Raw genomic sequence first — 13,846 nt, 5'->3', positions numbered from 1 at the left:
AAAACAATAAAATAAACACAGTAATGTGTTGTATTACCCATCTATATTTTAATACAAAAATATACCGAAATACATATTTCTCGAACGATTTGATTTGTTCCCAATACTAATATATTCAATCCTGTAATTTGTTACATAAATCTATTTGAAATAGTCATACAAAATTCAAATTGATACACACATTCAAAACCTAATTGACATAAATTTTATACTCAAAAACATATGTTACCAAAACCCCGCACGTACGTGCGGATCCGGATCTAGTTTGAATTAAAGCACTAAACATAAAAATGTCATTAAAAATTCGAGGAAGGCGTTTACTTAATACAACTCAACCCACTCCCCGACATGACCTCCTTAATCTTTCTTAGAAACTATATACATTATAATTTAATAATATAAGAATGCAATATAAAATAATTCTAATTCTTTTGGAAGTAAATATCCAGAGAAAAAAAAAAAAATTGAGAGATTAGCATGGACTTTGATGCATGAATTTCTCAGTTTAAAAATATTTTGAGATGAAAAATCAGTCAAATAATTTCAAATTAACATAAAATATTTCCATAGTAAAAATTTATCTAGAAAAAATATTTCTAATCTAATAGTTTCCATTAATGTTGGTGTTACCTCACGGTTACTACACGATTTATGTGAATAATTGCATAAAAAAAAAGTTTTCCATAGTAAAACTTTATATAGTAAAAATATTTGTAATCTAGTAGTTTTCATTAATGTTGGCGTTACCTCACGGTTTTTTTTTTTTTTTTTTTTTTCTTCAAACACCATTTTTATTAAGATATCGGAAAGAGATTCTCCGCTAGGGAGAGCCAATCAGGAACCGACGAACTTACATGGGAAAATAGACTATTCCTAGCCCGAGCTTTTTTAGCTAAACAATCTGCTCGAGTATTAAAACTTCGAGGAACAAATCTAATGCTAAAAGACGGAAAAAAACAAACGAGAGACCGGAAAGAGGTCATTTCTGCTGCGAAAGATGGCCAAGCGTCTTGGTTGTCTACGATAGATATCATGTCCGAGCAATCAGATGCGAAGGCGCCATTGGTAATGCCTAGCGAGATCAAACACTCCATTGCCCAGAGCAAAGAATCAATCTCCGCGTGGAGCGGTGAGAGGCTCCTTCTCGAGCTCATTAAGCCGAGCTGAAGAATACGGTCTTGGTCGACTAAAACCCAACCATGTCCACTTAGAGAGTCCTCCGAGTACCAAGAAGCATCAATCTGACATTCCGAGATCCTGGGGAAGGACGCGGGAAGTAGAATCGACCGGGCAAGAGATTCGGGATCTGCTGCTTCTTTCATGTTTGCTTTCTTCCACACAGAGGCTTCCCGTAAAGCCAAGGCAAGAGTCTCCTGAAGAGGTTCTTTGAAGTTTTCAAAGCAAAATCTGTTACAACTTTTCCAGATATACCACAATATCCATGGAAAGAGTTCCAAAGTTTCCTCTTCTATTCCGAATTCTTTCCCACGCCAGAAAAGAAAGTCGAAATTATAGAAAAGGGAACTTCTGGGGAAAATGTGCCCTGAGGTGGGAATGAGTGATAAGGCCCAAATTTGCCTCGAAGGCGGACAATCGAAGAGAAGATGGTTTATGGATTCTTCCGGAGCCCAACAACGGGGACATTCTTTCTCGTTGCCAATATGACGATAGCATAATCTCTGATAAGTGCTGGCGTTACCTCACGGTTACCTTGCGGTTTATGTGAAAATTGGTAAAAAACACACTTTCCAAAGTAGAAAATGATATGATTATTTTGTTTTGTTTTGAAAATTTGAAATGAAAGCGTGTGTAACTCTCGTTTTATCCTTGTAGTAATGATGAAACCAAATTCAAATAATAAAATCATTGAAACTCTTCTTTTGTTGTCAACATAACAATTAATTTTCTATAAATAAGAAAACTTGAATGGCGGCATTAAAATTACTATCTTATAAAAAATAATAATTAGCATTCCAAACAATTCGTCGTCATCATCTCTCCCTCTACTTTCCAAACCCATCGTGAGTAATATTTATAGTTAAGATTCAGGTCAGAAGTTGGGGGATATCAAGACCTCTTCTCTTCTTTCTTTTTTCTTTGTCAACAAAGAAAACCTTTCCATTGATTCTCTCTCAATGTTCTTCTTCTAAGATTGATTCAAAGTGTTTCATATTTTTGAAATTTTAATTATCGAAATTCAATTTTCTTTTTGGTCAGTTTCAAATGGGTGACATCATCGGTCACAAGGATAGGCAAATATGGTCACCCTCTCATGTTCTTCAAGATCCATTGTTTGATCATTCCAACAAACATCAGGTTTATATATCATCTTATATCCAAGTTTTTCTATTTGATTTTGTTATTAAAATTTTCTCGTAGTTGTTAATTAAATTCTCATACAGTTGCAGAAATATGTCAAGAACCACCACCACCATGGCAGCGGTGAATTCCGTCGGCCCGGTGCACCTCCTCTCAGGCAAACTTTTCCTTTGGTATTGTTTTCAATCTTTTTTCAAGGTTTTTTCTTTTCAGTCTCTTAACGGTATTGGAGAAACTATCGTTATGGACATTATTACATACGTATCCCGTATTTAATTCTGTATTTAAACATATCTTACATATTTTCGAAACTCAAATATTGGTATATATATTTTTGTGTGTTGAAGAACTATAATACAAGAAAAAAGCACCAAAGCAATTGGCAAAGGAGTAAAGGAGATCAGGACCGTATGCAAGCATTTTTCTTGGTGTCGCCAGGCCGTACAACTTCTGGCACCGGAGTTTTTCTTCCGGCCACCGCCTCTCATCCGCCCACCAAAAAACCAGGTTATTTATTAATGACTCTATACTAGTTATGTATGAACAAATAAGGGTGCATAATGTTTTCAATTACATAAAATCAATTTTACCAAATGCATATACTAAAATTCTTTTAGTTTCATGTTTAAATTATGATATGAAGATTGACAACACTTTTAACTTACATTTTGTCCTTAGGGTGTTTTTTTTTTTCTTAGAACCTATAAGAAATGCATTTGTTTTTTATAACTACGAGATTCTAGGCCTATACATGCATCCCTTACCATTTTTCTATCTATTAGCATATATTATACACCAAAAAGAAATTGTGTTTTGTTGGCGTTTTATGTATATAAATTTTTGATTAATGAAAACAAAATTCTCTTGTCATAGCTTGCTCGCCGGTGCTTCTCCCGACGCGTGTAGTTCAAGCACTCAATCTTAACATTCACAACAACGGTATCCATATTTCTCCTCGTCCAGGTTTTTCTCTAACCATTTTTTTTCAACCACTATTTAAATGCATCACGTTATATATTACAAAGTAGGTATAAATTGTAACATTTTTTTTTTTGTTTTGTATTGAATGTAGAAATTCGAGAAAACGATTCGAAGAAGAAGAACGAAATGTTGGCAACACCTATGAACATTGAAGTAGAAAATCTGATTGATTCGCCGGAGAAACTTCTCCCCGAGGAATGGATCTATTGATGCCCCGACCCGACTGTTGGTGCCATTGACCAACATAACTCATTAAATGTGGAAAAGTAGAATCAAATAAAATAAAATGAAAGATTATTTTGTGTTGTATGCTTGGTTACCATTGGATTAGTAATAAAATCCAAATAAGATCAACCCGTTTGAGAGACTGTGTATATTCATAATGTAATATCCATATTTTCAGTTTTCAATTTGCATAATTTAGTTGTCACAATTATTAATGGATTTAGGGAAATTGGATCGATTCCAATCATTAATGGATTCAAACACCAACGTTACTATTGGGCTAGAAGGCCGAATGAAGAATAGTCCATTATGTAACATAAAAAATAATAGTCCATTATGTAAAAAAAGTTGAGATGGGTGTTTCTGTAAATATAAAATAATAGGGGTATAATCAAACATTCTAAGAAATAAGAGAGCGTCGGTTAAAAACAGAGTCTTCAACTTTTTTTGTTAAAACATAAAATCCCCAATTTTTCTTTTGTTTCTTCTCCTCCCGCTCTTGCTTCTTGCCATTGCTGTATCGAGCTCTCCTCAAAGCCCTAATTTTCTTCTCTCACCATGAAGCTCGTTAGGTCTGATTACTCGTTTCCCTCTTACTCGGATTCTCTTTTTTTCTTCGGTTTAATGGAATTTGCTTCGAAATTTTGAGATTTCTCTTTGTTTTCATGCTTTTCGATGTTTGATTTCGTATCGGGTTTTTTCGCAGGTTTTTGATGAAATTGAACAACGAAACAGTTTCAATTGAGCTTAAGAACGGAACCATTGTTCATGGAACCATTACAGGTATGCTTCTCTTAAAACCCAGCTCTATTCGGTGTTTAGGGTTTTGTTTAAAATCTACGATGCTTCTTGTTGCATAGACCTGTAAACGATGGGAGCTCGCTTATTCACTAATTCTGAGGTTTAATTAAGCTAGAGTATTTTCCCTAGTAATGCTTTGTTGGTGTTAACCCTAGTGACACCGGTCGAGTCTGATGCAGATGAATACACAAGATTTTGCTTGTATCGAGGTTTATGAGGTTGTTTAGTTTCTCCTTTGATGGTTGTAACCAATGGAGCTCTCGAATTTACAAACTCTGATGTGTAATTCTGTTATTATTAGTGATAATGCCTATCGAATTTGAATTTAGCTGTGTTTTGATTTTTGACCTAGAAATGCATTGTGGGTTTTGACTCTCTTGTTTGCAAGAAGTGAATGATACTGGTCTAGTCAGATGCAGATGATACATTTGATTTTGCTTTATAGTTTGGGTGTATGAGAATGCTTAAGTTCTTCTGAAAGTATGATCACCCATAAGCAATACTATCTCAGAACAAACATGTATCGAAGCCCATGGGAGTGAGTTTAGCACATGATTTTTTATGAAATACTTTAGTTTTTTTTTTCAAACTTGATCACTTTGTTTAGTATCTCCCTTTATCACTATGGACCTCTCTTGTTCACAAATTCTGAGGCGTAATTCTGTTATTAGTGGTAATATCTGAAGAATTTCAAGTTTAGCTGAGTCTTAATTTTTGACCTAGAAATGTTTTGTTGGTGTTAACCCTCTTGTTTGCAAGAACTGACTGATATACTGGTCGAGTCAAATGCAGATGATTAGATTTAGCACATGAAAGTCCCTCTTATCTCTTTCCCTCTAAAGAAAATCTCTGAATTTTTACAGAACAGTTACCGTGTGGCTTCTTGTCTCAGCTTCTCTTTTAGTCTCATCAACTGATTGATTACCTTATCCAGTACAAGTGGTCTCTGCTGTTAATGATTGGTTTCGTTTCCTGTTTCTGCCATCATCTTGTTTAGAATGCAATTATCAATTATCTCACTGACTGGTATGATCTACTTGTGATGACTTAATGCAGGTGTAGATGTTAGTATGAACACTCATTTAAAAGCTGTGAAACTCACTCTGAAAGGGAAGAATCCAGTTACATTAGACCATTTAAGTGTCAGGGGAAACAACATTCGCTATTATATTCTTCCAGACAGTTTGAATCTCGAGACTTTGCTGGTTGAAGACACTCCAAGAATCAAGCCCAAAAAGCCAACTGCTGGTAACAAAACATTTCGTTCTCTAAACTCCTTTGGTTTTTTTTTTTTTTTTTGCTTAGACTCATCTTTTTATTGTTCTCTTTGGTATCAGGTAAGCTTCCACCAGGTCGTGGACGTGGTCGTGGAAGAGGCCGTGGACGTGGACGTGGTGGTCGTTAAGCATTTTGCAGTGATCAAAAGTTTGGTCCTTTTTGTTTTGTAACAGCAGGATTGTAAAAGATCTATCTTGTAGTGAGATTTGGTGTCATTAAGACAAATTCTTGTTATCTCTTAAGTTTTCATGATTTTGAGATTTGATACGTTATTGCCAAACTCGCAGCTCTCAATATCGTTTTATTATTGACTTCATCACTTTATTACATAGAATCTGAAAAAACTTGGGGAATTCGAGAAAGCAAAATCATTGACCTTTTTCTGCAAGAATTTGAGAAAATGTCAAAAGATTAAACTAATATGGAGCCGTTCATGACGGTCACAACTTTCCGGGCGAGCGAGACTCTCTGTTTATCCTTATCATAATGAACCTTAAGTTATTCGCCTGAAACAAATTTGTTGATTCTGTAAAATGTGTTTCTTCTTTGCTTCAAAATGTTAGTTAGTTACAGAGAAAGAGGAATCACTGCATAGGCAACGAAATCAGACTTGTTCATCTTGAGGCTCGAGTAATGTGCTAATGAACAATGTGCACTTCCACATACAGAGTCTTGAAGGAACAAAAGCACCAATCAAATGAGGTAGAGGTAAAGGTAAAGATTTTTGATGTTTTGTTGGTGGCTACGACAAGTAAGAAGAGAAGAGTTGCTCCTATGAAAGTGCAGGTTAGTTTAGGAGCCCTAGTTTAGGAGCAAAGAGTCGACTGCAGAAATCAAATGGAGATCCTTGAGGAGCAGCAGCGGTAACAATCATCACTTTGCCGAGGCATTTCATGATATCACCCACTCTTGGCTGCAATTCAATGACAGATTCCCAATATGGAAGCACAACCTGTAATCAGATCATGAATACAATATTCATTATAGAAATACATCTTTGTCCGGATTCTCAGTCATATAAAGATGAGGAAAGAAATTGGAGCATTTTCAGGTCAATCTGTTTTCAATATAAGTAATAGTTTTTGAAGTTTCTTGAAGAGCATACGATGATTTTGTCGGTTGAAGCTGCCTTGGCAACTCCATTCAAGGCTTCAGGGATGGTGCTAGCTGTTGTAGTTCCTCTGACGTCAACAATGGTAGCTCCGTTTAAGGCTTTGGAGAACATGGAGACATCGTTGGAGTTGTACTCACATCTTCTGATCATAGGTAAATTCAATTCGATCCTTCTTTCGATTCACCGTCACTCAACGGACCCTTTTGGCAGTTAGAATCCCCGACTGGGTGAAAAACTCAACTGTATCAGCAGAACCAACCAAACCATTTGAGAAGAGAATGTGAGCAGATGCTAAGGTTGCGTGACCACAAATAACCATCTGCAAACAAAGAGTTTGTGACCAGTAATCCAAATGAATTGAAATCATAAATGAATGAGAGACTGATGCAGGAGCAGGACCCCCACAAAGCGGGTGAACCACCGCAGTATAAAGCGAGGGGGATTGGAGCCGGTGATGGTAATAAGAAAACAAGTCATAGGAAGGTTGAATTTGGTGGCGAGAGACTGAAGCCAGACGTCATCTCTCTTACTCTCATCATCTAGAAAGCACACTACTGCAGGGTTACCCTTAAAGGCTGAATCAGTGAATGCATCAACCTGTGTTTATTAACAAGCTGGTTGATCTTGAGAAGCTTAAAGTCTGAAACATTTCTCAACCAAAACAAATAAAGAAGAAAACTTGAAGTACGTGAAGTTCAAACTGAAGAAGGGCATTAAGGAAGTTACATTACCAGATTAATCAGAAAGAAAACACAAGAAAAGAAAGAGATAGATTTACCACAAAGTAGTTGACATGCTTCTTCAAGATCATGGCCATATCTCCTTTTGTTTCTTTTAATATCTTCTTCTTTTAACTTTGACATACAATATATACAGGATACATCAAGCACACAGTTCGAGAAATAAGGCCTCTAATTGTTTCCAAAGCGATTGCTGCGTTAGCACTTACGGGTTAACATGATTAAAATTTTCAAAAAAAAAATAAATTCTTTCACATTTTTGAATTATAAAACACTCTCAGCATAAGTTATGTATATATGCAAACCATAAACAAACTATCGAGACCTACATAACAAATCAAGCAAGATCTACCAATTGTTTTACCCAAAAAAGAAAGTCCCAAAGATTGTCAGAATTAAGATAGAGGTTGTCCCTTTTAGCTATAGTATTAGTAACCACACAAAAAAGGAAATAAATCCATGGAAAATAAACAATAACGTAGATATATCTTATCACATGGATCCTAGTGGAAGTGAGCTGACACCAGCAACAATTTGAAAAACATTAAACAATATATCAGATCAGACCAAGACATGGCCTTCCATTACATTATTGCCAAACTTAGGGGTTCGAGAATCAAAATGCTAACATATTTTTCCAAGATTAAACTAAGATAGAGCCTTTCATCACTGTCACAGCTTTGCCAGTGAGTAAGACTCTCTGCTTCTCCTTATCATAATGAACCTTCAATGTTCCACTCCTACGCGAAGCCTGGAATTGTTTTTTGTTGATTCTGTAAACTATGAGTTTGCTTTCTTAGCTTCAAAATTTAGTTAGTTACAAAGAAAGAAGAATCACCGCGTTAGCGACAAAATCACACTTGTTCATCTTGAGGCTTCAGTAATGTGCTAGTGCACAATGTGCACTTCCACAAACAGAATCCTGAAGGAACAAAAAACCAAGCAAAAGTAAAGACTTTTGGTTCATGGATTTTCCCAAAGAATATGAAAATGCACGCAGGCTAGAGTTTTTAACCTCATCTACTCCTAATTTGGGGTCAAAGACCCGACTACAGAAATCATAGACTGATCCTTCAAAGATATTCCACTGTGGATTATTTTGGATTATCATCATCTCAAATGCTAAAACTGTAATGGGGAAAAGAGAAACAAAACCTCTAGAATGGGGTGAACCACCGGAGTAAGAAGTGTGGGGGATCGAGAGGATTGGAAGCAGTGATTGGAATAACAAAACAATCTGCTAGGTGGAAGCAGGATCGAGAGGATTGGAAGAAGTGTGGCTTCAGTCTCTTGCTGCTGAGTCATCTCTCTCATTCTTCCCATCGAGAAAGCACACTACTGCTGGGTTTCCCTTGAAGGCTGACTCAGAGAATGCATTAACCTGTTTACCAACATCTTTATCAATCTTGAAAAGCTGAAAACATTTCTATACTACTCAGAGCAAAGAAGAACGGAAGGAAGTTACACTAGTACATTACCAGAAACAAAAAAAAACAAAGAAGACAGAAGAAGAAAATACAATTACCATAAAATACTTCACAGGCATCTTCACGAGCATGGCCATATAGCTCCTCTTCTTCCTTTTTTTATCTAGAAACAAGGTGTTCCACGTTCTATTTAATAATGAAAGAATCCCCCAGACCAAAAAAATGAAAATTGATTGATATGGGAACTGGGAAGACAAATGAATTGTCTGTGAGTGGTGGTAAGACAAAGATGTGGCGAAAGAGAACTGTTGGATCATATGAGTCATTGGTTTTTCCCGTTAAAATGCAGATACTCTTTTACCTCATCAACTCCTATATTATGATCCAGTAATGTGACAAATCCACAATGTTGCATGACCACAAAGATCCGCCTACAAAAAGAAGTGAGAATGGTCGACATTCACAAGCTAATACATCTGACAGATTTACAAGATTGGTGATTATGCACAACTACAACGGTTATGGATCAAATAAACTCTAATGCCCTGTTTACTCCACAAATGGAATACTTCACAGAACTACGAGTGGATCAAAGCATGGGGAAACCAATCAAAGGCAAAGTAAGAATCTGCAAAATTAATGAAAATGCATCTGATTAGGATTGTTGCCTAATGAGTATTACAGATAACATTTCATGTGAACGTAGCCTCTGTTTCTCAGGGTACTGGGTACGTACATATGGCTCTGTAGCCTCTGTTTCTGATTCTATCAAGGTTCTCAATGAAATGATGAATTCTACTATGTAAATATTATGTAATGTACACTTCCACATACAGAAATATATGAACAAAAAATCCAATTAACATAGGTAAGATGAGGTTCATGGCTTCTGTGCACATAAGATGAAAATGCAGACTAATTTTGTTAATCTCATCGACACCTATACTAATGAAATCATAAGCATATCCTTCAGGAGAAGCAGCAGCAGCAGTAGCAATAGGGTAAAGAACGTGTTTTTGTTCTATCAAATCAAACAAGATCTAATTAATTGACCAGAAGGGAAATACAGTGATAGTAATTGTAACAACGACAGTAGCCACACACAAATGAACACACATGGTCAGTAAACATAGACATATCCTATCAGTGGCTCCTACGAGTACCACACCTCATGCAAGGTGGGATCAGTCAGCTGACACTATTTTGTTTTGAAAATAGTAAATTTATTGTTATTCCATTATAGGAAGGAGCTTGTCTTGTAGCAGAAGTCAATCAACACAGTATATCATTTCAGATCAAACCAAGACATGGCCTTCCATCACAGTCACGGATTTGCCTCTCAGGAGAACCCTCTGCTTCTCCTTGTCTAGATGAATCCTAATTGTTCCACTCCTACGCGAAGCCTAAGAGAAATTTCAGAAACTCAAAATCATTCACTAGGAACTAGGAAGCACTAAACGCTACTTAAAAATTTAAAGAGATTAGAGAGATTACTTGGTAGGCTAGGAAATCACATTTGTTCATCTTGAGGCTCCAGTAATGTGCCAATGCACAATGTGCACTTCCACAAACAGGGTCCTGAAAAAGGCGACACAGTTCAGGCAGAAGAAATCATATTCTTTTGTTCAATCCTAAGAGCAAAGACTGTAATGATAGTTATATTCATATAGTAAGTTGCAGCTACTCTTTCACCTCATCAACTCCGAACTTAGGAGCGAAATAACGACTGTAGAAATCATAGGCCGATCCTGCAGAACCAGCAGCTGTCACAATTATGCCATCGCAGGGGCATTTCAATATATCATCCATTCTTGGTTGCAATTCAGTGACAGATTCCATAGATGGAAGCACAACCTACAGGCAAGTGCATAAGAGAGTAAATCGAAAGTCAAACAAAGATTAAGGATGCTTGCTACTAATGCAATTTCCAGAGTAGCTGGTTAACCTATATGAGCACACATGAATACAAAGAATCAAACTTTAGAAATCAGAGACAAAACAAGTAAAAATGTTGAAAGGAAAACCAAAGATTTAAACTTACGAGGATGTTGTTTGTCGCAGTAGCTTTTATATCAACAATGGTAGCTCCGTTCAAGGCCTTGGTAATCATAGAAGAGGAGACATCACTGAGATTAATATCACAAGTTGTAACCACAGGGAAATTCAACTCAATCAAAAAGGATCCTCCTTTCACGTCACCATCATTGAGCTCTGAAGTATCTGAAACACGCTTGGCTGAAAGAATCCCTGATCTTGTGACAAACTCAACCATGTCTGAATCAACCAAACCATTTGAGAAGAGACAATGAACAGATGCCAAAGTTGCATGACCACAAAGATCAACCTACAAAGCAATAAACAACCCCAAATCAAAAAGGGTCTCACTAAATTTCTCCAATTCAAGAAAATACAACTTACTCAGATCAATCTCAATCTAAAGTTCAAAACTTTAAAAAGAAACAAAAGTCAAAATAGTTGGTGAAACCTCAGCTAAAGGGGTAAACCACCGGAGACTGAAGCGAGCATCGAAACCAGTGATGGGAGTAAGAAAACAAGTGTCGGAGATGTTGAATTCGGCGGCGAGAGACTGAAGCCACGTGTCGTCTCTCTCGCTGTTGTCGTCGTCGTTGAGAAAACAAACAGCAGCTGGATTGCCTTTGAAAGCCGAATCAGTGAAAGCATCAACCTTTCAACACCATATTTTTCATTAGTCAAGAATCTGAAAAAAAAAAAAAACAAATTCGAGAGAAATCAAATAGATTACCACAAAGTACTTCACAGTTTTCTTCTTCCCCATCTTTTGATCTTCTGAGCAAAGTGATGTTTCTTTGTTTGACTTGATAGCAAACAACAACATACAAATAATGTAGTTGATGGCCCACCATTTAAACTAGTGATTAAAACATAAAAACAGATTTTGTTTTTCTTATTGTCAACATTTTTGGCTCAGTCTGTGTTTCAAGATTGTATCTTCAAATGCATAGGGTTTAGGGTTTGAGAACATTTTATCTTTGTGACTCTTGCTTAAGATAGATTTTATCAAAAGAGAGAATTATAAAAGTGGCTGTAAGAAAAACATAAGAAAGAGGGATAATTAAGTGCTTTTAATGATTTGATATATCATACATTGGTTTATGTCCGACCCATCAAAATCTCAAGATGGCTACACAAAAACCTATCATAAGAAATGTTTGAAAAAGAAAGAAAAAACACTTCCTCTGGGAGTTGGTAAATTGCGTTTCTATTTATAAGTCTGTCTCTTTCGTCTCGTACGCCGAGAAATGACGCCAAACTGAATCCTAGAAGCAGAAGAATCCCATAAGAGTCCAATCTCTTCGTTTTGCCTCAAGCATCTCCTGCGAACAAAATGTTCCAGCCAACCACTCCTTAGACCATAGCTTTTCTCTAATTCCAGACGCAGCTCATGCATTGTGTCCGTGTCGTAGTCATATACGTTAACAGTCGTGGTTCCGATTTTATCTACTACCTTTTGGTAATCTGCTTTAGGCAAATGTCTTCCAATGTGCTCATCAAAGGAGCTCTTTTGCAGAATAAGTCTGTCATAATGAGGATTAGTATCGTACTGGGTCAGCTTCTTCTTTATGGTCCATTGTGGTGCCTCGACAAATCTAGGGGTAGGGATCATCACAGTCTTTTCTTTCTCTCTTTCTGCGTTCATAATCGATCCAACGTTTCCAAAAGAACCAACAGCAATATCAATCTTGTTTTCCAAAGGGCCACAAGTGTGTGTGCCATATCCTTCACCTAAAGTGGTAGACAAACATATAATAAACTCACCTCACAACCACAACAAGTCAAAATCCGACAAGGTCATCAAGGGGGAATAAGACTTTACTTACCCTGCATTTCTGTGGAGAATTCTTGTTCCATGTCAGGTCTAATAAGGCCAATTACACCAATTTGACTTCCAGAGTTGTCGACAAATCCAGGGGTAGGGATCATCACAATCTTTTCTTTCTCTCTTTCTGCGTTCATCAAGGATTCAATGTTTCCAACAGAACCAGCAGCAATATCAATCTTGTTTTCGCAAGGGCCACAAGTGTTTGTCCCATATCCTTCACCTAAAGTGGTAAACAAACATATAATAAACTCACCTCACAACCACAACAAGTCAAAATCCGACAAGGTCAAGGGGGAATAAAGACTTTACTTACCCTGCATTTCTGTGGAGAATTCTTGTTCCATGTCAGGTCTAATAAGGCCAACACCAATTTGACTTCCAGAGTTGTGTAACGTCAACCTTGGCATCTCGAGCGCATCATGATCGTTTTGTGAACCAATGTACCCTGCAGAATCAAGAGAACCTGCAACACCCAAGAAGTAATGGTATTCAGAGAAAATATCGGTTTTTCTGCGCAATGTCTTATACATAGTTTCTGATGAAAGAACCTTCGAACATGTCACCATAAGGATTCAACGTGTTTTCAGTGTTGATAAGGATTTTGTCACTGTCGTAGTAATCTGGGTTTTCCCTGTACGATTCATATCCCTTAAAGACTTCTTCATCTGTGTTAATCGGAGAAACAAACGGCTTCTCTGTTTCTTGGCCCATACTCGTCTGACTCTTCTTCTCCGTTTCCTTGGATCGCAAGAAAGAAGAATCTTGAGGGCTCTCTCGTGGTTCTTGACTCGTAAGCGCTCGATTTTTCTTCCTCGGAGGTGGAGGGTCGTCGGAGAGAGACGTCTCTGTTTCCTTGGATCGCAAGAAAGAAGAACCTTGAGGGCTCTCTCGTGATTCTTGACTCGTACGCGCTCGATTCTTCCCCGTAGAAGATAAATGATCGTCTGAGAGAGACATCTCTGTTTCGTTGTATCGAAATAGATAAGAGTATTTTAGTGATCTTTCTTGACTTATTACTCTTTTTCGTTTTCTTCTTCGTCGGCGAGTTATCGTTAAAACGATTGTAGAGAGAGAGAGAGAGAGAGACTGTTAGAGGGAT

The 13,846-nt window shown here is 37.0% G+C and overlaps 5 protein-coding genes across 9 annotated transcripts; 2 read left to right on the top strand and 3 right to left on the bottom strand.

Moving 5' to 3' along the window:
• Positions 1 to 1,952: 1,952 nt before the first annotated feature.
• LOC9310959 lies at positions 1,953 to 3,719 on the top strand. Of its 2 annotated transcripts, XM_021022669.1 has the most exons (6): positions 1,953 to 2,021; positions 2,218 to 2,316; positions 2,403 to 2,492; positions 2,667 to 2,826; positions 3,193 to 3,282; positions 3,392 to 3,719. In XM_021022669.1, the coding sequence occupies exons 2-6, from the start codon at positions 2,224 to 2,226 to the stop codon at positions 3,508 to 3,510; spliced, it is 552 nt and encodes a 183-aa protein (XP_020878328.1). In that variant the 5' UTR covers positions 1,953 to 2,021; positions 2,218 to 2,223; the 3' UTR covers positions 3,511 to 3,719. The 2 variants fall into 2 exon arrangements, with proteins under 2 accessions (XP_020878328.1, XP_020878327.1); XM_021022668.1 differs by lacking the exon at positions 1,953 to 2,021 and having other exon boundaries at positions 2,047 to 2,316.
• A 266-nt stretch (positions 3,720 to 3,985) lies between these two features.
• On the top strand, positions 3,986 to 5,915 carry LOC9308878 (small nuclear ribonucleoprotein Sm D1). The gene is made up of 4 exons (XM_021022670.1): positions 3,986 to 4,097; positions 4,232 to 4,308; positions 5,383 to 5,574; positions 5,664 to 5,915. The coding sequence occupies exons 1-4, from the start codon at positions 4,084 to 4,086 to the stop codon at positions 5,729 to 5,731; spliced, it is 351 nt and encodes a 116-aa protein (XP_020878329.1). The 5' UTR covers positions 3,986 to 4,083; the 3' UTR covers positions 5,732 to 5,915.
• An 87-nt stretch (positions 5,916 to 6,002) lies between these two features.
• LOC9308877 (phenazine biosynthesis-like domain-containing protein 1) lies at positions 6,003 to 9,795 on the bottom strand. The gene is given in 8 exon segments (XM_021022667.1): positions 6,003 to 6,885; positions 6,888 to 6,914; positions 6,917 to 7,037; positions 7,118 to 7,315; positions 7,497 to 7,517; positions 8,840 to 8,872; positions 8,984 to 9,048; positions 9,247 to 9,795. Coding segments are annotated over 7 exon segments (657 nt in total). The 5' UTR covers positions 9,023 to 9,048; positions 9,247 to 9,795; the 3' UTR covers positions 6,003 to 6,667.
• A 109-nt stretch (positions 9,796 to 9,904) lies between these two features.
• LOC9308876 (uncharacterized isomerase BH0283) lies at positions 9,905 to 11,758 on the bottom strand. The gene is made up of 6 exons (XM_021022666.1): positions 11,650 to 11,758; positions 11,371 to 11,571; positions 10,927 to 11,229; positions 10,578 to 10,739; positions 10,380 to 10,463; positions 9,905 to 10,288 (listed from the first exon to the last, which is right to left on the bottom strand). Exons 1-6 carry the CDS (start codon positions 11,740 to 11,742, stop codon positions 10,181 to 10,183), a joined length of 951 nt encoding a protein of 316 aa, XP_020878325.1. The 5' UTR covers positions 11,743 to 11,758; the 3' UTR covers positions 9,905 to 10,180.
• A 356-nt stretch (positions 11,759 to 12,114) lies between these two features.
• LOC9310958 (B3 domain-containing protein At4g02870) lies at positions 12,115 to 13,835 on the bottom strand. 4 transcript variants are annotated; one of them, XM_021022663.1, is made up of 5 exons: positions 13,296 to 13,835; positions 13,061 to 13,210; positions 12,746 to 12,967; positions 12,373 to 12,650; positions 12,115 to 12,241 (listed from the first exon to the last, which is right to left on the bottom strand). In XM_021022663.1, the coding sequence occupies exons 1-5, from the start codon at positions 13,702 to 13,704 to the stop codon at positions 12,185 to 12,187; spliced, it is 1,116 nt and encodes a 371-aa protein (XP_020878322.1). In that variant the 5' UTR covers positions 13,705 to 13,835; the 3' UTR covers positions 12,115 to 12,184. The 4 variants fall into 4 exon arrangements, with proteins under 4 accessions (XP_020878322.1, XP_002872806.1, XP_020878321.1 ...); XM_002872760.2 differs by having other exon boundaries at positions 12,115 to 12,650; XM_021022662.1 differs by having other exon boundaries at positions 12,115 to 12,650; positions 13,311 to 13,835.
• Between the last annotated feature and the right edge of the window lie 11 nt (positions 13,836 to 13,846).

This window comes from Arabidopsis lyrata (genome assembly GCF_000004255.2).
Source record: "Arabidopsis lyrata subsp. lyrata unplaced genomic scaffold ARALYscaffold_6, whole genome shotgun sequence".
NCBI lineage: Eukaryota > Viridiplantae > Streptophyta > Magnoliopsida > Brassicales > Brassicaceae > Arabidopsis > Arabidopsis lyrata.
The sequence above is the reverse complement of the archived record's forward strand: the minus strand, read 5'-3'. Positions and strand labels throughout refer to the sequence as shown.